This window comes from Brachyhypopomus gauderio, chromosome 8 (assembly GCF_052324685.1).
Source record: "Brachyhypopomus gauderio isolate BG-103 chromosome 8, BGAUD_0.2, whole genome shotgun sequence".
In the NCBI taxonomy this organism is placed as follows: domain Eukaryota; kingdom Metazoa; phylum Chordata; class Actinopteri; order Gymnotiformes; family Hypopomidae; genus Brachyhypopomus; species Brachyhypopomus gauderio.
Window position 1 is genome coordinate 1,438,793 of NC_135218.1, and position 20,847 is coordinate 1,459,639.

The 20,847-nt window shown below is 44.3% G+C and overlaps 2 protein-coding genes across 4 annotated transcripts; one reads left to right on the top strand and one right to left on the bottom strand.

Moving 5' to 3' along the window:
* Positions 1-2,627: 2,627 nt before the first annotated feature.
* On the top strand, positions 2,628-6,240 carry tubb1 (tubulin, beta 1 class VI). Of its 3 annotated transcripts, XM_077013745.1 has the most exons (5): positions 2,628-2,782; positions 3,531-3,639; positions 4,128-4,238; positions 4,582-4,689; positions 5,128-6,240. In XM_077013745.1, exons 1-5 carry the CDS (start codon positions 2,726-2,728, stop codon positions 5,706-5,708), a joined length of 966 nt encoding a protein of 321 aa, XP_076869860.1. In that variant the 5' UTR covers positions 2,628-2,725; the 3' UTR covers positions 5,709-6,240. The 3 variants fall into 3 exon arrangements, with proteins under 3 accessions (XP_076869860.1, XP_076869858.1, XP_076869859.1); XM_077013743.1 differs by having other exon boundaries at positions 4,582-6,240; XM_077013744.1 differs by lacking the exon at positions 3,531-3,639 and having other exon boundaries at positions 2,666-2,782; positions 4,582-6,240.
* Positions 6,241-7,335: 1,095 nt separating this feature from the next.
* On the bottom strand, positions 7,336-8,267 carry atp5f1e (ATP synthase F1 subunit epsilon). The gene is made up of 3 exons (XM_077013746.1): positions 8,117-8,267; positions 7,568-7,692; positions 7,336-7,425 (listed from the first exon to the last, which is right to left on the bottom strand). Exons 1-2 carry the CDS (start codon positions 8,146-8,148, stop codon positions 7,569-7,571), a joined length of 156 nt encoding a protein of 51 aa, XP_076869861.1. The 5' UTR covers positions 8,149-8,267; the 3' UTR covers positions 7,336-7,425; position 7,568.
* Between the last annotated feature and the right edge of the window lie 12,580 nt (positions 8,268-20,847).

Consider the following 20,847-nt stretch of genomic DNA (forward strand, 5'->3'; position numbering starts at 1 on the left):
CCAGACAACAGGATTTCTGAACAAGGTGGAACCAAAACATCCTCCTTCACTACCACCCTTCCTACTTCTCCCTTGCCTAAAAACCCAATCAGGGGCAGTTTCTTATCTAATAGGGAGCAAGTACGAGCTGACAGATCTATTACTGCTCCAAACTTAGAAAGAAAATCATTGCCCAACAAAACCGACTGACTAAGATCCCTACAAACTAAAAATGTATGACTCAGTTATAGGTTATCAAAAGAACATAACCCTTCCCACGTCCCTAAAATATCTAGCTGGGCCTCATTCGCACCTCCCCCTGGTATACAGACAAGTCCCTGGACAAATCTCCCAAAATCACTCTTTATCAAAGAAACCTGTGCACCAGTATCAATAAGGCACTTAACTCCCTTTCCCATAAAGTGACCATCCACATACAATCCAAATCCAAGGTCTTGGCCACAACCTGGGGGCAGACTAGGGTTATCCTGAGGGGTGAGCGAGCAGCCCTGTGCACCCACCCATTCTAGTTTCCCGTCTGCTTGGTGCTTACTTTTAAGTTGTCCTTAAAAAAAAGGTGTTTTTTTTTAAACCCCACAGAAAAACCCCCAGAAGGAGTTACATTGTGTGTTTGTTCACTTAGAGAAAGCTTATGATAGAGTACAGAGACTGGAGCTGTGGTGTTGTATGAGGAAGTCAGGAGTAGCAGAAAAGAATGTAAGGGTAGTGCAGGATATGTATGAGAACAGTGTGACAGCAGTGAGATGTGTGGTAGGAATGACAGATGGGTTTAAAGTTGGGGTAGGACTACATCAGGGATCAGCACTGAGTCCCTTCCTGTTCACAATTGTCATGGACAGACTGACGGACGAGGTTAGGCAGGAGTCCCCTGCCTAACAGAGGAGTAAAACAGAGTACATGTGTGTGAATGAGAGGGCAGACAGTGGAAAGGTCCAGTTACAAGGAGTTGATTTGGTGAAGATTGACGAGTTTACCTACTTAGGGCCGAGGGTACAGAGTAATGGAGGAAGTGAAAAAGAGGTAAAGAAGAGAATGCAGGCAGGGTGGTGTGGATGGCATAAAGTGTCTGGGGTGATCTGTGATAGAAGGGTGTCAGCTAGAATGAAAGGAAAGATCTATAGGACAGTAGTGAGACCTGCTATGTTGTATGGACTGGAGACAGTGGCACTGACAAAGAGACAGGTGAGGGAGAAGAGGTGTCTGAGATGAAGATGTTGAGATTCTCATTTGGAGTGACGAGGAAGGATAGGATCAGAAATGAGTTTATTAGAGGATCAGCACATGTAGCATGTTTTGGAGATAAAGTTAGAGAAGCGAGATTGAGATGGTTTGGACATGTACAGAGGAGGGAGGAGAGGTATATTGGTAGGAGGGTCTTGAGGATGGAACTTCCAGGCAAGAGGAGGAGAGGTAGACCTAAGAGTAGCTGGTGTGTCAGTGGAGGACTCTCAGGACAAAGTATTTTGTCACATAAATGTTCTTTACTGTGTACTATATAATAATATACTGTTTGTGAAGCTAGAAATACTGATTTGTTTACTTAAACTTTTCTCCAATGTGCTCACACTTAGTGACATGCTAACATAATGATGTGATCTCACCACCTAAATCCTCCATGTGTGAACTGGACACTTAACCAACATATTTTTAAAGCAGGTTCTGAGTTAATTATCTAACAATGCTCTAACAATTATCAATCGGTCTCTGAAACTGGGTGAATTCTCTATTATTGTTCAAACTGAAGTGGTTAAAACACTACTAAAGAATAGAAATCTTAATCCCACAATTCTCAATAATTATCTATCTATATCTAACCTTCCTTTTCTTGGCAAAATCATTGAAAATGTTGTCAACCCAGTTGAATGATTGTTAGACCAAACCAAATAAATGACACTTTTCAGTCTGGTTTAAGAGTCTTCCAGAGCACTGAAACGGCACTAGTTAAGGTAGTAAATGACCTGAGATTGAAAAAAGATCCAGGCAAACTCTCTACCTTAGTGAAATGATTGTTGGATACGTTCCAGTCAGGTTTCTCAGGTCTTCAATCTACTGGTGATTCCTAAAACCCGGTTACAAATTGGACAGGGTGCTTCTAGTCACTATAGACCAAAGCTCTAGAACTCTCTTCATGAGGAGCTCAGAGACATTTAATCTCTGCATAGACTAGCCCTGATGTACATGCAAACACGTGCATGGTGACAGCACTGTCCATGTCTCTTTGTCAGGCAGTGTCTGAATGTAACAGATAGACTTATCATACTCAGACCAGAGGCAGTACCCACCCCCCACACACATTTTTTCTAGTGTTGACTGAAAAAGCAGAAATGATATGTCATTATTATTATTTTTCCTACAGAGAATGTAAGTATATATCATGCCAAGTGTGACTTATGAAGCACATTTAACAGCCTTTAAGACAAATGCTCATTGCTAATTGTAGTGTAACAAATTACATTATTATTTTTACTATATTACAAAGTATTAGATTATAATAATATCATGCTAATCACAAGTATCAACCTTCTAATTAAATAAGCATTCATGATTTAACACTATAGTGAAACCAACCGAATGGATTATTTTTGAAAAGTCACTATGATTACGTCTCAATATTATATGACATGGTAAAGAAGGTGACTCCCTTGCAGTGACATCAGCAGAGATATAACACTCCCAGCAGACGCTGTGTAGTTTTATTTTCTTAGGGAGTGCCAACCTGCTCACCATGCGTGAAATTGTTCATCTTCAAATTGGACAGTGTGGGAATCAAATTGGCTCAAAGGTATGAGATATTATTAAAACTTTACTATTTTAATGTTAATGATATATTTTCCCGTACGTGTTCAGATAAAATTATCACTTCAAACCACTGCTTATTCTTATTACAATGCTGTTAAAATTCTTAAGATTGAGATTTATCATATTACTTTATCATATTGTAGTTTCTACATTCACTTTAAATTGGCTTTGGAATTCATGGTATCACTGTTAAGTGAATTAATTTAATAATCAGCAAAAATATTTTTGTAGCATTTATAAAGTGCATATATATATATATATATATATATATATATATATATGTATATAACAGCTTAAATGTACCAATAGCTAGTTGTATATAATAATAGAGGACAGAATTAGGCTTGTTTGCACATTTTTGTACTTGAAGTGACAGGGTGTTTCCTCTCATTCATGTAAACTAAAAGATAAACCACAAGGAAGAGTGCATCAAGGGTGGGGTGCCTTATCAAAGAGGAGTGGGGGCACACTCTTACATTCAGAAAACACCAAAATACACAAAGACCACAGATCCATGAGGAAGTAACTTACAATCCTAACAGAAAGGATTCCATATTGTTGGTCTACACCTGATTTCTATGTTGGATAAAATTTAGCCTGCACTTATACTAATTTGCACTCATGCATTCTCTGTAGTTAATTCTGGGGCTAAATCCAGTATCTGATGTTGACCTGTATTTATACCTAAGGTTCTTGATAAAGGTGAATAAAACATTTGCTTGTGTTTGAAGTTTTGGGAGGTGATCGGTGATGAACATGGTATCAATGCAGTGGGAACATACGAGGGTGATCTGGACCTACAGTTGGAGAGAATTAATGTCTACTTTAATGAAGCACATGGTAAAACACTCAGAATATTATATTGTTACTTTGGTAACACTTGAATAAAAATTTATTTGAGAAATTGCTAAACATTTGGGACTAGTTTTCCAAACGCATATCAAGTCTGTGCTGAGACCATAAAGAATTTCTAATGGTGATTCACTTTTGACACTCCAATTTTATTTAAGACCAGGCTAAATCCTTGCTCTGGCAACTGGATCGATGTTCAAAAATATAAAGACACCATAAAAAGAAATACAGAACTATAACAGTATACTGCTAGATTAGCAATGTAATGTATTTTTCTCTGCAACAGAATTAAGCCAGTGTGTCCCATTTTTAAAAAAATGCTGACTTGCAGCTCATTTAGTCCTTGAACATAATTTGAATCAGATGCAATAGGGCAAAGGAGAGAGCTTATTTTGCTATGCAAGAACAATGTAGTATTAAACCAAAAGTTATTTTTTCAGACTGTATTATTACTTGTTGCCATTTTTGCTCCTCAGGTGGGAAGTATGTTCCTAGGGCTCTGTTGGTGGATCTGGAACCAGGTACGATGGACAGTGTGAGAGGAAGTCGCATAGGCCAACTCTTCAGACCTGACAACTTCATACATGGTGAGTTTTTTTCATTTCTAGGTAGCCTTAATAGTCTTTAATATGTATTGAGCAGATGCAATTGGTAAAACTATGCTGTTGATAAATATTACACTGGTGACCAGGACTAAGGTAACTTTAGCAAGAGTGCTAAAGCAATGCACATCACTGACGACTCTATTATCAAACTCACTTAATATATTAAACATTTAGGTCCAGTTTTATTAAGTATGTTGTGCTATATTTTGTTGCTGGTTAAAGATACAATATAGGACGTAGCAATTACAAACTACAAAAAAGTTCTGTTTCTGTTTGTACAACTGCACAGGTAATTTCCTCCTGTCTTTTTTGTATTGATCAATAGGGAATTCTGGAGCTGGGAATAACTGGGCCAAAGGTCACTACACCGAAGGGGCAGAGCTAGTAGAGCAAGTAGTGGATCGTGTCCGGAATGAAGCTGAAAGCTGTGATTGTATGCAGGGCTTCCAGTTTGTTCATTCTTTGGGTGGCGGCACCGGTTCAGGAATGGGTACCCTTATCATCAACAAAATCCGAGAGGAATACCCAGATCGCATTATGAATAGCTTTAGCATCATGCCCTCACCTAAAGTCTCAGACACAGTAGTAGAGCCTTATAATGCTACACTTTCAATTCACCAGCTAATAGAGAACACAGATGAGACATACTGCATCGATAACGAGGCACTTTATGACATCTGCTTCCGCACACTCAAGCTCACAACACCAACATATGGAGATCTTAACCACCTTGTATCCTTAACCATGAGTGGGGTCACAACCTCACTGCGTTTCCCAGGTCAACTCAATGCTGATCTCCGCAAGCTGGCTGTCAACATGGTGCCTTTTCCACGCCTTCATTTTTTTATGCCTGGTTTTGCTCCTCTCACAGCAAGGGGCAGTCAGCAGTACCGTGCTCTTACCGTCCCTGAACTCACCCAGCAAATGTTTGATGCCCGTAATATGATGACAGCATGTGATCCCCGTCGTGGGCGCTACCTCACTGTGGCTGGCATTTTCAGAGGTCGCATGTCTACCAAAGAGGTAGATGAACAAATGCTTTCCATTCAGCAGAAAAACAGCAACTACTTTGTGGACTGGATTCCTCACAATGTTAAAGTAGCCGTTTGTGACATTCCACCACGAGGACTCAAAATGGCTTCCACCTTTATTGGAAACAACACAGCTATCCAGGAGATTTTCCGGCGAGTGGGAGAGCAATTTGCGATGATGTTTCGTCGCAAAGCTTTCCTGCATTGGTATACTGGAGAGGGAATGGATGAAATGGAGTTTACAGAAGCAGAGAGCAACCTGAACGACCTGGTGTCTGAGTACCAGCAGTACCAAGATGCCACAGCTGAACTGGACTGGGAGCCAGATGAGGGAGTGATGGAAGTGGAGGGACCTTCTACAAAAGTAACAAGCACTAAAGTAGAGATTCAGACAGAGGCAGAAACTACCATCAAAGAGTGAATGTAGTCAAATAACTAGTGTTGTGTGCCCTGGGTCTGACTACATGAGGTTTCTGGACATTTTTTGCTGCCAGTTTTCATGTCTTAAATATTTTAATAATTTTCAATGCATCATTTGTCCAGAAATTGGCTAAACACCACATTTTTACTAAATATCTTTATTTATACTACATCATAAATGCTTACGTTGGAGAATGTTTGAAATTTAGTTTGTACAATATTCTAAACAATGTTACATATATAAACTTTATTTGGTAAATACATATTATGCTTTCTGCTGTAACATTAAGTTTACAGAACCATTTTAATGTCTGCTGTGAATTTATCAAATGTGGAATTTCATATTTTGCATTTCATAACTGATTTAAGTGCTCCTAAAGACAAAGGAATTTATTCTCAATGATAGTTTAGACCATGGTGCATACTTCCTGCAGTAGACTGTAAAAACGCTTGTCTTGCTTGTTTTTCTCAATATGCATATTGGACGAGTGGAAAACTGTAAATACTGAAATAAAGTCAATGACTATACATAATATTCATTCCAAAAGTTCCTGAAATGAACTATAAAGAACATTATAAAACATGAAGGAATGTATTATTGTACCCTTATGAAAAACCGTTCAAACTGGCACGTCATATTTACGACTTAGTCTGAAAGGACATGATTAAACAGCATCAGCTCTGCAGATATTGATAAGGAGCACAGAAGTTTCCTTTAACCACAGATGTAACTAAAGTCTAGCTGGAGTCCAATTAAACAAAATGTCTGGCATGTGTATCTACATTGCTGCAAATGCAATTAGTTTAATTGTTTCTAGAGTAAATTGTAATTCTAGAGTACACTATTCAGGTGTGAACACAGTAAAACAGATTTTGAAATCAATATATGTAGAGGGCCATCTTAACAAAAATCATTTTAATATGGTTAAATGATGCTGCAATCTGAACATTCCTTAAACCCTATTGAGACAGGATTAGTTTTACATCATTAGGTGGAGTAATGAAATTTCAGAACATGATGTTAGTAAAAAATTTAGGACAGATTTGCTCACTATAAAAAATCATGTCAGTGACTGAGATACGAGTGACTACTTGATTGTCGCACAGCCGTAATAGTAGAGGACAACTAATCACTTCTAGTACTTCAATTTTAGTTTGAAAAGGCCACATGTTCATAACAAACATGTCAGCCATAGGCTATGCTACACAACTAAAGCTACCAGAAGCATCTCAATCGTTTTCTGCGGGTTTATGAGGGTTGCAAGTCATTCAACACCAGAGGTTTGCCAAAAACTGGAAATGACTCGTTCTCTGCAACGCACAACAAAACTAAATGCCCCTTCTAGTGCCTGCATACTAGAGAAAGGCCGAGAAAGGGTTCTGTGAAAAATAAATTTCTCATAATCTAACCGTAAGCTTTACTGACATGTAAGGCTTGCCAGTAACAATAACTGACATGGTGCATTAGGACGGGTCTAAAAATCACTGAGAACCACTGGTAACAATGGTTTTCCTTCACCTTCCCATGTAAAACTAATCTCATCCGAATAGGGCTTCAGCATACAGTGCATTTCTCACAAGCAAGACTGTGACCTCTGTTGAACATAAATGAGAAATGAGACAAAATATTTGGGATTATTCATAATTTATTATTAAAGTGTTTTCCACCATCTGTCGTTGGGGTGAAATATCCTGTTCCTACTTGTGTTATCCAGCTCCTACAAAGAAAGAAAGATGAAAAAAAGCAATTTGATAATTACCTGTTTTTTTTTACATTTACCTCTTTTTTACATTTACCTCTTGGTGGTCAAGTATGTTACAATATTTTACAGATCTTAATTTGTTTAAACAGATACTCACATCATCCTGTCTTCACTTTAATGACTTTCACGTTACCTTCGGCATTTTTTATTGCCTCCGTCTTCAACTGGGGTTTCAATGCTGCACGCACGACCCTAGCACAGATTGCAGAGTACCTAATGTAGCTACACACACACACACACACACACACACACATTAACTAAACGTGATAACATATACAGTAAGGTGGTCTAGTTTTGTGTATCTGTTTTGGGCAGAAAGCATAGAAAATTCTGTTGAATCAGCCGACATGTTAGCTGTATATTTTCTGGACTTTTCATCTACGCATCTAGATACACGACATGAAAAGTCCATTTTAATGTAATTCAGTACGAGCTGGGCTAGGGTACTTTGCTAGGTTAGCTAGCTAGCCAGTAAGCTAAGGTTAAACTTGCATAGTTAGCTAAACTAACCTAGCTTGTAAAGCTGTTAGCTAAACTCCAAAACAGACATGTGTAAAGCCATTTTTAAGGACGTCGGATATTAACATTATTATTGAACACATATTGCATAATACTACTGGTATTGAGAAAGATTAATAAAACATACCTTAGCCCTGCTTGTCTCCAATATGAAACCATTTTTTCTTGCGAATGCGCTACACCGGCTGAGAGCTTCAAATACCAATGAGCTACCAAGGGCGAAGGAAAGGCCTGTAAAACCGGAAACACGTCATCGTCCGACGTATTGTTTTTATTGGCTAGTTTCAGCGACTGACCGTAGTCTTTTCTTTTAAACCGTTTTTTCAGTTGTCCTTAAATTGTTCTACCTCGTCGTGTTTAGATCACATTATTATATATTAAGCACAGTAAAACATGTGCTGCGCTGATTTCTGTATTTTAATAGTGATGGATATTCGAAGCTTTCTGAAGCACTCAAGCTTTCCATCCAATTGTACCGAAAAAAGGTTCGCTTCATGAAGCCTCATGAACCAGTGGACATTAGCGCCATCTGGTGGACAGATAAAACAACGTCTTTAATTAATTAATTTTTAGCGTTTAACTCCATATAATTTCATACATTTTTTTCATGATGTGTCAATAAGTCAAAAATGGAAATCTGTTTGGTTTGTTGTGATTTGTTGTTTCTTACATATCTAGCTTGTTTGGGTTCTTATTTTTACACTTTTTAAAATTCATATTTTTCTTTATAAATTATGCATTACCTTCCCAAAATTACATTTGATGAGAATTTGACATTTTTCAGAGTCATAGTCCATTGCAAGGTTTTTCATTGGCAAGGCTCATATCGGCTTTCTGTATGAATATCCATACGTATATGTATACGTATATCGTGAATGTGTATGGATGTAAAAATAACAAAAGTGCTTGAGGAAAAACAAGTTTCATTTATTAGTGATATTAGTGATTGTGGACATTAGCATCTTTGTTTTAATTTTTTATTCAAAAAGAGGATTTGTTCCACTGTGCTGGGGCTTAGTTGATTTCTTTTTTTTTTTATTCACAATTTCTCCAGACTTTGAAAACACACGCTCACATGGCACTGAGGAGGCTGGTGTACATAAGAATACTGATTCTGCAAGCTGATAGAGGTGGGGATAAACAGTGTTATGTAATGACCAGGACCTTAATGGATCCTTTGACCATGGAACAATTGGGTCAGTCAGGTATCTTTGAACCTCAACAGTTAATCCCATAGACCAGTGTCAAGGGTAACAGCACTACATTTTAATATTTGATCGTGGTCGTTTTAATGTTTGAAAATATTAACGGCGCAGTGGATTAGCAAAACACAAATGCACTTAAATTAATTCGGTGGTCTGTTGGATTTGGTCATATTAGGTTACATTTAAAAAGAATCAAACAGAGTATAAAGCTTATAAAGCATTGCACAGGCTTGTTCCTGAATACCTTCAGGAACTTATTTCCTATTATGAACCCCCACATCCACTAAGATCACAGAGTGCTGGTCTTTTATTAGTTCCAAAAATTAACAAGGTAACAGCAGTGGGAAGAGCCTTTTCTTGTAAGGCCCCCCAGCTTTGGAATAATCTTCCTAAATGCGTCCGGGACTCTGACACAGTCACAATCTTTAAGTCTAGGTTGAAAACCCACTTATTTAGTTTAGCATTTGATAATTAATAACCCCCCTTAGATAAAGGTACAGATCTAGGGGTTCATAGACGAAGGGTTTTATGGTAGACTGGGGCGCTGGTGCTGTCATCCTGTCACTGCTCGTGGTCACTCAAGTTTGTTGACCGTGCAGTGGACGGGTGCCATTGTCTCAGAATGCCCCCAAGCCTATGTTACCTTCTGGTTCTGCCTTTTCAGCTAGGCTGTAATAATTTAACTTAATGCCAGAGTTGCTGCCACACTCCAGAAATGTTTATAATTTCACCTGTCCTGTATATGTCCCTGTACAGCGCTAATTTTCCCTGTTTCATTTCTCCACATGGCTGCCCACCTGCTTGAAGAATAATGAGATGAGGAGAGACAAGCGATCCATCCTGGGCCTCCTGCCTAACCGGATGCCTACACCATGATGGACATTATTACATCTTTTCCTTTTCTTTCTCTTCTTTCTGTCTAAATTTTTGTTGTTGTCATGGTGACCGGTGTCGGCCAGAGGAGGATGGGTTCCCCCCCTGAGTCTTGGTTCCTCTCAAGGTTTCTTCATGCAAAAAAAAAAAAAAAAAAAACTAGGGAGTTTTTCCTTGCCACTGTTACCCTTGGCTTGCTCACTGGGGGCTAGGACTCGGACACTTGTAATGCTGCTTTGTGACAACAACTGTTGTAAAAAGCGCTATATAAATAAAATTTGATTGATTGATTGAGTATTTGCGTGAGGAGTTCCACGGCAGGTGAGAAACTTGTCTAGGCATTTATTACATCATAGATTATTGTAACAATGTTTTTCTGCTCTCCCAAAGAGCTCAAATTCACACCTACAGTGAGTTCCAGGGGCGGAGTGGCATACATTACTACCGGAGATTTGCCCGGTGGGCCGATGGGTTAGTGGTTTAACTCCGGTTAGTGGTTTAACTCAATTCCGACTCCTCTGCAGAATCCTACTCCCCTACTCCCCTCGCGTGCACGCGCATATAGACGTTTCAGACGATAATGGCGATTTACATTGTTTCTATGCATAAATAAGGACTAATTTTTAATTAGTCTACCACAGGAAACGATGCAGCATTATCTATATCCAAATAAAGACACTGATTCACGGGTGTTAAATATTTTAATAAGATGTAATGTACGAGGTTGGTTGTTACCGTAGCACTCAGGAGGAGCGAATGCCTTTCAAACTAAGAATTAGGAGAACAGTAACACACTTGATATACCGAAGTTCACCTCAGACTACGTGACCTCACCGTATGAATTTGTTCGTCGTCGTTACTGACAACCGTGCATCTTATATATCTTAATGACAACCTGACTTTTTAATATTTTATCTTATTAAAATTAAATAAGACAAATATTACCTAAACATGAAGAGGCAGGCTTTCAAGCTGAGAGACAAATATCTTCTTAGGAGTGTGCAAAAGCAGCTGAAGGTGAGACTGAGGGAGAACAAGGAGGCATACAAAAGGAAGCTGGAAGGCCAACTACAGCAGAACAATGCCAAGGAAGTCTGGTCAGGAATGAAGATCACAGGCTTCAATTCACAACAACAAGCTGCTGGGGGTAGTCGGGACACAGCCAATGAGCTAAATGCGTTCTTCAATAGATTTAGCACACCCACACCCATCACCAGCAGCACCCTGTTCACTCCCCCATCACCTCAACAGCTTTCTCATTCCTTTTCGCACCCCACCACTTCACAGCCATTGTCTGCAGATACACATCCACCTCCACCTTTGGAGGTGATCGCCTACCAGGTGAAGAGGCAGTTGGAGAAACTGAAGCCAGGCAAAGCTGCAGGTCCTGATGGAATTGTCCCAAGAGTCCTGAAGGTCTGTGCCTCTCAGCTGTGTGAGATCCTCCAGCAGCTCTTCAACCTGAGCCTCAAAGTGGAGAGAGTACCGGTGTTGTGGAAAACGTCATGTCTAGTTCCTGTTCCAAAGAAGTCTCAGACCTCCACTCTCAATGACTACAGACCAGTGGCTCTCACATCTCATGTCATGAAGGTCCTTGAAAGACTTGTTCTGACACACCTCAGACCTCAGGTCAGCCCTTTCCTTGACCCCCTGCAGTTTGCTTACCAGCAGAAGGTTGGAGTGGATGATGCTGTGATCTACTTACTGCAGAAGGCTCACTATCATCTTGACCAGGCCAACACATCTGTGAGAGCCACCTTTTTCGACTTCTCAAGTGCTTTCAACACTATTCAACCCTTCATACTGAAGGAAAAACTGATTAAGATGATGGTGGATAAGCCCATGATCCACTGGGTCCTGGACTACCTGTCTGCTAGACCCCAGTATATGAGAACTGGAACCTGCCAGTCTGATCGTCTGGTCAGCAACATCGGTGCCCACAGGGAACTGTGCTCTCCCCCTTCCTTTTCACCCTGTACACCACTGACATCCAGTACAGGTCTGACCTCTGTCACCTTCAGAAATTTTTTGACGACTCAGTGGTGGTTGGGTGCATCAAAGACGAACAGGAAGGAGAATACAGAGACCTCGTGGACAGATTTGTTGGGTGGTGTAAAAGGAACCACCTGATCATCAATGTGACTAAAACCAAGGAGATGGTGGTGGACTTCAGAAGGAAGAAGTCCACAATCTGCCCTGTCACCATCATGGTTCAGGATGTTGAGCTGGTAGACTCCTACAAGTACCTGGGTGTGCTGCTGGACAACAAACTGGACTGCCAACACTGACGCTGTGTACAAGAAGGGGATGAGCAGACTATACTTCCTGAGACGACTCAGGTCCTTCAATGTGTGCAGCAAGTTGTTGGAGATCTTCTACCAGTCTGTTGTTGCTGGTGCTATCTTTGCAGCAGTCTGCTGGGGAAGCAGCATCAGGGGAGGAAACACCAGAAAGCTCAACAAACTGATCAGGAAAGCCAGCTGAGTTCTGGGCTGCCCACTGGATGGGTTTGAGGAAGTGGTGGAAAGAAGGTCACTCAACAAACTCACTTCTACACTGGACAACACATCACACCCTCTCCATGAGCTACTGGTCAGACAGAGGAGCACCTTTAGCAACAGACTCATCACAGCTCCGCTACAACACAGATCTCCTGTACCGATCATTCATACCAACTGTGATCACGCTGTACAACAGCTCTCCACTGTGTCGGTCGTTACTGCACAGTAATGTCTAACCAGGTCCTGCTCAATTGCACTAGCTGGTCTTTATGACATTATCCCTATCATCAATGCACTGTCACTTTGTCCTTATCAATATTAACACTGTTAATATTCTGTTGTTACTGAGCGCAGTCACTGCGTTCAGTTAAACACTAGTACTTACTGCATAATACCCATGCCACTATCTTGCACATCAATCTCGTGTAATTTAGATATCTATTACTACTACTCATACTGTTATATTGTATTTTTTATATATTGTTATTCTGATATTGTTCTTGCTCTCTTTGTAACTGGGCTGCTGCAATAACTGACTTTCCCCCTGGGATTAATAAAGTTCTATCTATCTCTCTATCTCTTATTATGTAGCTAGGACAAACCTAGAGTGCTCAGTGAACTAAGTTATAATCACAGTACTCGAACCCACCCCGATTAACAGGGGTGTATAATTTTGGCAATAACAGAACACCTGCCAAAATTATACCCCCCTCATGATCTCAGGTTTGGAGTGTGACTGACATGTCTTTGGTTTTGGTGACTTCTGTATGTGTAGGCCATACCAGAAAAAGCACAAGTCTCTATGTTCAACAGGGGGGGAGTTAGTAAGGGGAGTAGGATTTTGGCAGCTTGATTTTCAACCTGCCGAAATCCTACTCCCCTCATGATCTCAGGTTTGCAGTGTCTGACTGACATGTCTTTTGTTTTGGTGACTTATCTAGATGTGTATGTTATACCAAGTAAAGCACATGTCTCTATGTTAAACAGGGCTGGGTTAGTAGGGGGTGTAGGATTTTGGCAGCTTGATCACAACGCCTGCTGAAATTATACCCCCCCCCCCCCCATATCTCTATAATAGAACATCTCATTGACAACTCCTTTATTTTGCTGGCTTATCTTGGTCTGTAGACTGTGTCGCGAGGGGAGTAGGATTCTGCCGGGGAGTCGGAATTCGGCACAACATCTGTTCGTAGTCACGCTGCTGTTTAACGGTGTTATTACCTCCCCCGCTCCAGTCAGACTAACCTGCTCAGCGCGGCCGCGGACTGATCCTGTAAACACATGAACGAGTTGGACCGCAGCCGCGAACTGGGCCAGGTGATGCTACATCATCCAATTGCACAGCCGGAGAGCCAACCGCAGTTTTAGACCTGCAGCTTTAGACATGCGCCACCTAGCAGCTCGGAATGTAGCTAACGACAGCCAACCGCAGTTCTAGACCAGCAGTTCCAAAGCCTGCCGTATGCTGAGCGGCTTGTATATTGTAATAATCCGTTGTATAAAGAGCTTATTTGTTAAATATGCCCATTGATTCTCACTTGTTTTCGCCAAATCTATAAACTTTGACAAGTTTTAAATGATAATGTACACCACATTTTGTATTTAAATAGAAGTAGTATGGATTTCTACTACTGGATTTCAGGCATATTTTGTATTAAAAATCAGTAGAAATGGCTTAATGTTTCCAGAGTGTTAGGAGTGATTTATTTTACTCGTATACCTTTATTGGCATGCAACTAGCAAATTACTGTGACGCTGGCGTGTAGGAGCAAGGAGGAAACGCGACAGACGTCTTGTGGTGCACACTGAACATTTAATAAAATACTAAAACGCAAAGCCCAGCACAGATGGTGCAAGCACGCAAATTGCGGTGGCTTGCACAGGCATGAACTTTAGACAAAGACGAGCACAAGACACCGCGTTAACGCACATTAAATAGGTGAAGTATACAGACCCACATGACCTCGAGACAAGGCACAGGTGTAACCACGAACACGCTCACAAACCCACACCCACGGAAGTACAAACATGGACATAACGACACGCAGACGACATAGCGGCACGCCCACAGGGAAGGGTCCGGAGCTGTTCCGTAACAATTACAGATTATACTTGGGGTTTAACTTCACCCGTTTTAATTGATCCCCCAAATCCTCCATTATTTCTTTAGTCATAGTGAATCTGTACTTTTGTACTATTAGTACACAGTTAATTAGGACTAACCAATATATACATGTTGACTATTTTATCTAGTGTAACAATAGTAGTTTTACCTTGTTTAAACAGGCATTGCCACTGAAATGACAGACTAGTAATATACAATGAGACCAATGACAAATCCAACAGTGTTCAACCTGAAGCTGACATCCATTTAATTACTCACTACTTTCCAAAAGCACTGGCAGAATAATTGTCATGTTCCCTAGATTTATATTTGCATTTTAGAATATTATATTGCATGGACAATTAAGAATATTAAGCAAACAAAACATTAGATATTTCAACTGGCTTGAATGGCACATTAATTAATTAATAAACCATTCGCATACCTCTGTCAGTACGGGAGATGTAGGAGACGGAATCCCCCACGGATGTTTAAGAAAAACGAACCCAAGCGCCTCGTCCGCACACTGGGCGATAGAATACCCGCGAGTGGAAAGCCACAGCGCGCTGAGTTTAAAGAGCTGATACGAGGGAGAACCGAAAGTAAACACAGAGAGACTCGACGCGTAATAACAGGAGAACTGAAAATTATAGCGGAAATACTCAACGCTAGTAACGGGGGAAAACAGAAAACAATCGCGGAATAACAACGCGTTGCGAACACACAGAAAACCAAAAAGGAAAAAACAAGGACGCCAGGGGAGGTAGCTGGCTAGCTGGCAAACGCCGCGACCTAAAAACACTTCCCAAAAACCAAAACCAAAACGGATAGGAACAGCGGGAGGAAAACTTGAGAGAGGCCAGGGAGCGGCACAGGAGGTAAGTACTCGAAGCAGACAGGGAAATAAACAAAACAGCAGAAACAAGCAAATGGCAGGGTGGCGAAACACCGAGTCGAGACAACGAGAGAAGAAACGGGCTTGAGGTTGACAACATGAAAGCAGACAACTCAGCGGTGAGGCACTGTGTCTGTCATCCTTATAAACACACGATGACAGGTGAATGCCATTACCGCTGATTTGTCTGTGGTCTGACTCGCGGGCTCCTCCTGGTGGCAACCGGAGGGGCCGCCCTGGGGCCAGCCCTGACAACCTATGTACATGTTACGTTCTATCTCCCCCTCCCTGACGAGCCACACCTCCGTGGTTGCTAGGGTCGGCGCCTTTTTGATTTCTTTGTTGTTTGCTTTGGTGGTTATGCCTTCATACCAAGATTGGTTTCAATACCCCCTGACATGCATGGATTTGGTGTTTCTGTCCCTGTGTGGTTGCCTGTATTGTGTTCCTTTGTTCATCTTGTTCCCGTCCACATGTCTGTTTTGTCTATACTTAATTGTGTTGTAGCGTCATCATTTGTACCCAATCTTAGTTTGTCTGGTTCTTCGCCCCTGTCCTCACCTGTGAATAGGCCTGTTCTCGTCCCCTCTCCCTGTTCTGTTGATGGGTCTCGACCTGTGGTTCAGTCCCTTCCCGTGACTGTTTCCTCTGTGGGGACCCCTGACGACGATTCAGCCTGCTCTGCGTTAGTGTCCTCAGGCTCTGTGCACACCGATGGGTCGTTCCGGCGTGTTCCAGTTTACAAGCCTCCGTTTTGTTGTCTCCTGCCTCATCTGAAGTCCGACTCATTGTCTGTCGTCCCTACTGAGGGTTGTGACCTGTCTGCTTCCTCTATGCCAGAGGTTCCGGTGTTTGGGTCTCTCCCTTATTTCTGATCGGCTGTCCCTGGCTTCCCCTCCAGTTTTATCTGTTCCTGTTGTCTCTGGGTCCCTTTCGGGTCCTTTTTGCATGCCCCGGAGTGGCACGCTTTAGGAGGGGGTAATGTTACGTTCTATCTCCCCCTCCTTGACGAGCCACACCTCCGTGGTTGCTAGGGTCGGCCCCTTTATGATTTCTTTGTTGTTTGTTTTGGTGGTTATGCCTTCTGTTCTTAGCTCCGCCCCTATTGATTAATGTTTCGCTGTTCTTAGGGGTTTTCTTGATTAGTTAGGCTTATAATTCTCTTGGGTTTAGTTCTTCATTGTAAGTCGTTAAGTGCTCATGTTTCATGTTGGTTCTGCAGTTTGGTTGTGTTTCCATGTTTAGCATTTCTCTGCGATGTTCGCATTCCTGTGCTTCTTGGTCTTTAGCGAGTGTCAGTTTTGTGGGTCGTGTTTGTGAATCATACTTTGGATGGTCTATCAGCTTGTATCCTGGTTTTCTATATGGTTGTGTATGTTAATCAAACGTCCGTTTTCGTGTGTGTAGTTTGATCCTGAATGAGTGATTGTTGCTGTGGTCGTTGCATTCAAAGTAATGTCTCTGTAGTGAACATTTATGTGTGTTCTTTCTTGTTTGCATCTGTAGTAAAACGGTTAGGTTAGTGGAAGAGTTAAGTTAACCTGGTCACAGTTATTTCTGTGTTGCTCGTGTATGTTGTGTGTGTGTGTGTGTGTACATTTATGTATCTAAGTTTACTTCAGCCTTCGTTGCTGTGTTAGTCCTACTGCTTTGTATAACCCAGTCTTTCATGCACTGTGTTTCATGCACCAACATGCCGCGTCGATCTCATACAATACGAATCGGCGTTACCGCGATTCAACCAGTCTCGCTCTCAGTTCAAAATAAAACACACTCTGTATCGCATTTGTGTCCGCCTCCTTGTCATGAGACGTTACAGTACACTATAATTATCTTCAATTTAAAGAAAAAAAATAGTGGCTTTGAATAAGTAGTACAAAAAAGCATGTGATTACATTTTCGTTTATTTTATTCTTTAAACAATTAATCCTTAGTTTGCATTTCACACATTCATCAATAAACATTTCCATGTAATCTTGAAATTCAATAATGAACAGAAATGGCTCTTTTGCTAGCACTAGCATTTCTGTCATAATGAAGGACATCTGGCTCCTGGACACTTCCTGTCACGTCCAGCCCCTCCCTCCTCCCTGGTCCCGCCTAGCTCCCCGCTCCCATTCGTTCCTCCCTCTGTCTGTCACGCCCCGTCGTCAGTCTCGTACACCTGAGTCTTGTTCTACCGTCGTGTTTCCGTGTATAAAAACCCCCTCGTGTTTTACCCCGGTGTCGGTCATTCCCTGCACGGTAATCCCTCGCTCCTTCTTATCTCGTTTCCTCCCTAGACCTGTTCCTCCCGCTTCATGTTCTCCCTTTTTACTTCGCTCCCTGTCGGTTTGTTAGTTGTTCCCAGTGTCCTACGCCTGTGTCTAGCGCTTGTGTTCTGAGTATGTCCCCTCGTTAGTATTCCTTGTATTATTCTTCTGGCTGTCTGTTTGGGTTTTTCTACTGTTATGTTTTAGCGTTTCTTGTGTCTAGTTGCCCCGGTATTCATTGTTGCTTATGTGTTTACAGTTTGTTAGTTATGTGTTCATACGTATGCTTGTTCCCAGTTGTTTAACGTTCCCGTTTAGTTCTTGCTCTCTCCCCGTTAGTTTGCTTAGCTCCCTCTGTCTTCCGTGTCCTTATCGTGTTTGTATCCCCTTTCATTAAAAACAACTATACTCTGCATTTGCGTCATGCCTGCCCGTCGCAAACGTTACAGAATGACCGACCCGTCTAACGCGACGCAGCAGAGTACTGAAACGATGGTTGTGTCTATACAACCGTTTGACCGAGATGCTTTCAACGAGCGGTTGGATTCCATCCAAGCCATGCTCGGTAAAGACGCTGATGGGAAACCTGTGGCGCTACCCTCTCTCTGTCTAGTCCCTGAGGTGTACGATGGTGAGAGAGGGTTGGTCAGGAGCTTTCTCCTCCAATGTGAGGGTTACTTACAATTCCTCACGATACCTAAGCCACCTGAGGACATACAGGTCATATTTATGCGGTCGTTGTTGAAGGGGAAAGCCTTAGAGTGGGCCAACATTGTCCTTGCGCACCGGGATACCGACGCATGGACTGTGGAGGGGTTTAGCCGGACATTATGTGAAAGGTTTGGTGGAGGTGTATTTGAGTCTGCTCCTCAGTGTCGACGGGGAGTGCCTGCGGACCTGTTGATCAGCAATGGGATCGAGACCTCCACACCCTTCGACGACACCAGCACTGCAGCCCGGCCTCACGACGACGCCGTCCCAGCCTACGGTGACAGCATCCCGGAAGCCACTCCCCGAAGGCCCCCCAAGAATTTTTTGGGGGGACGCAGTGGCCACTCACCGCAGGAATGGCCAGCTCGGACCCAGGATGACGTCAGTGTGGCGGACACGCCCCCCGATGACATCGGCCCGGTGGTCACGCCCCCCGATGACGTCGGCCCGGTGGTCACGCCCCCGATGACGTCGGCCCGGCCGCCACGCCCCCCGATGACGTCAGTGCGACGGCGCCGCCCCCCGATGACGTCAGTGCAACGGCACCGCCCCCCGATGACGTCAGTGCGACGGCGCCGCCCCCCGATGACGTCAGTGCAACGGCACCGCCCCCCGATGACGTCAGTGCGGCAGCACCGCTCTCCGATGACTATACTCCGGCGGCACCTCCGGTCCCTGCGGCCCGCCGCCCGGCCTCCCTGGTCCCTGACGGCGGCGACGTCTGCCCGGCGAGCCCGGTCCCTGACGGCGGCGACGCCTGCCCGGCAGCCCCGCCTGCTCCAGACGGCGACAACGCCTCTGCTGCCTCAGCCCCCGATGACGTCTGCACGGCTGTCGCGCCCCACGATGACGTCTGCACGGCGGCCGCGCCCCACGATGACGTCTGCACGACGGCCGCGCCCCACGATGTCGTCCGCACAGCTGCCTCAGGCCCTGTTGACACCCCTGTCCCCGCGACCCTGGAGAGGTCGCCCGCGCCGGCTGCTGTCCCCGCGACCCTGGAGGGGTTGTCCACGTCAGTTCCTGTTCCCGCTGCCCGTCAGCAGTCCACGCCAGTTCCTGTCCCCACGACCCTGGAGAGGACGCCCGCGCCGGCTGCGGCTCCCGATGTCCGCCAGCGGGCCCCGCCTGTTCCCGCTCCCCGCCAGCGGGCCCCGCCTGTCCCCGCTGCCCGCCAGCGGACCCAGCCTGTCCCCGCTGCCCACCTGCGGACCCCGCCAGTCCCTGCGGGCCCTCCGCCGGCCTCTCCGGTCTCCGCTGTCCCTCGGCCGGACCTACCCGTAACCATGGACCCCTCCCCGGCTCCCCTGGACCCTCCTCCGGCTCTGCCGGTTCCCCAGGACACTCCTCAGCCCACGCCAGCCCCCACAGTGACTGCCTTGCCCGCCTGTGGGCCTGGGGCTGGCTCCATGCTGAACCGTCTGGACACTGAAACCCTTGTTGACCCTGTTTTACACTCACCTGTGTTCCCTTTTTTGCCCTGTCCCCTCCCTGGCTTCCTGTTGGTCCCCGTTCCTGTGTGCGTGTCTGTCCGCGTCCGCGTGCCTGTCCCTGTGTCCGTCCTTGGTGGTATCCTCCATGTCCCTGTGCCAGTCTCTGTTCCCCAGGTAGTCACCCACTTTGTTCCCGTCCCTGTCTCCGTCGTCCTCCGTCTGTTTGCCTCTGTGTCCCAGCCTTCCCGAGTGTCCAGTCCTGTACCCTTGACCACGCCTTGTCCAGCCCCCTTGGTCTCGCCCCCTGTGTCGACCCCCTGTCCTGTCTCGTCTGGCCCCGTTCCTTGTCCTGGTCCTCCCGTGCGTTCGGTGCCCAAGCCATTGTGTCCGTCCTGCCCCGTGTCTGTTGTCCCCGCCCCGGCCTCGCCCTCTCGTTTCCCTCTGTGCCGTGGTGTCTCTGTCCCCAACGTCTGTCCGGTCCTCCCTGGTTGGCGTGCCCCGGAGTTGCACGCCTTGAGGGGGGGTTATGTCACGTCCAGCCCCTCCCTCCTCCCTGGTCCCGCCTAGCTCCCCGCTCCCATTCGTTCCTCCCTCTGTCTGTCACGCCCCGTCGTCAGTCTCGTACACCTGAGTCTTGTTCTACCGTCGTGTTTCCGTGTATAAAAACCCCCTCGTGTTTTACCCCGGTGTCGGTCATTCCCTGCACGGTAATCCCTCGCTCCTTCTTATCTCGTTTCCTCCCTAGACCTGTTCCTCCCGCTTCATGTTCTCCCTTTTTACTTCGCTCCCTGTCGGTTTGTTAGTTGTTCCCAGTGTCCTACGCCTGTGTCTAGCGCTTGTGTTCTGAGTATGTCCCCTCGTTAGTATTCCTTGTATTATTCTTC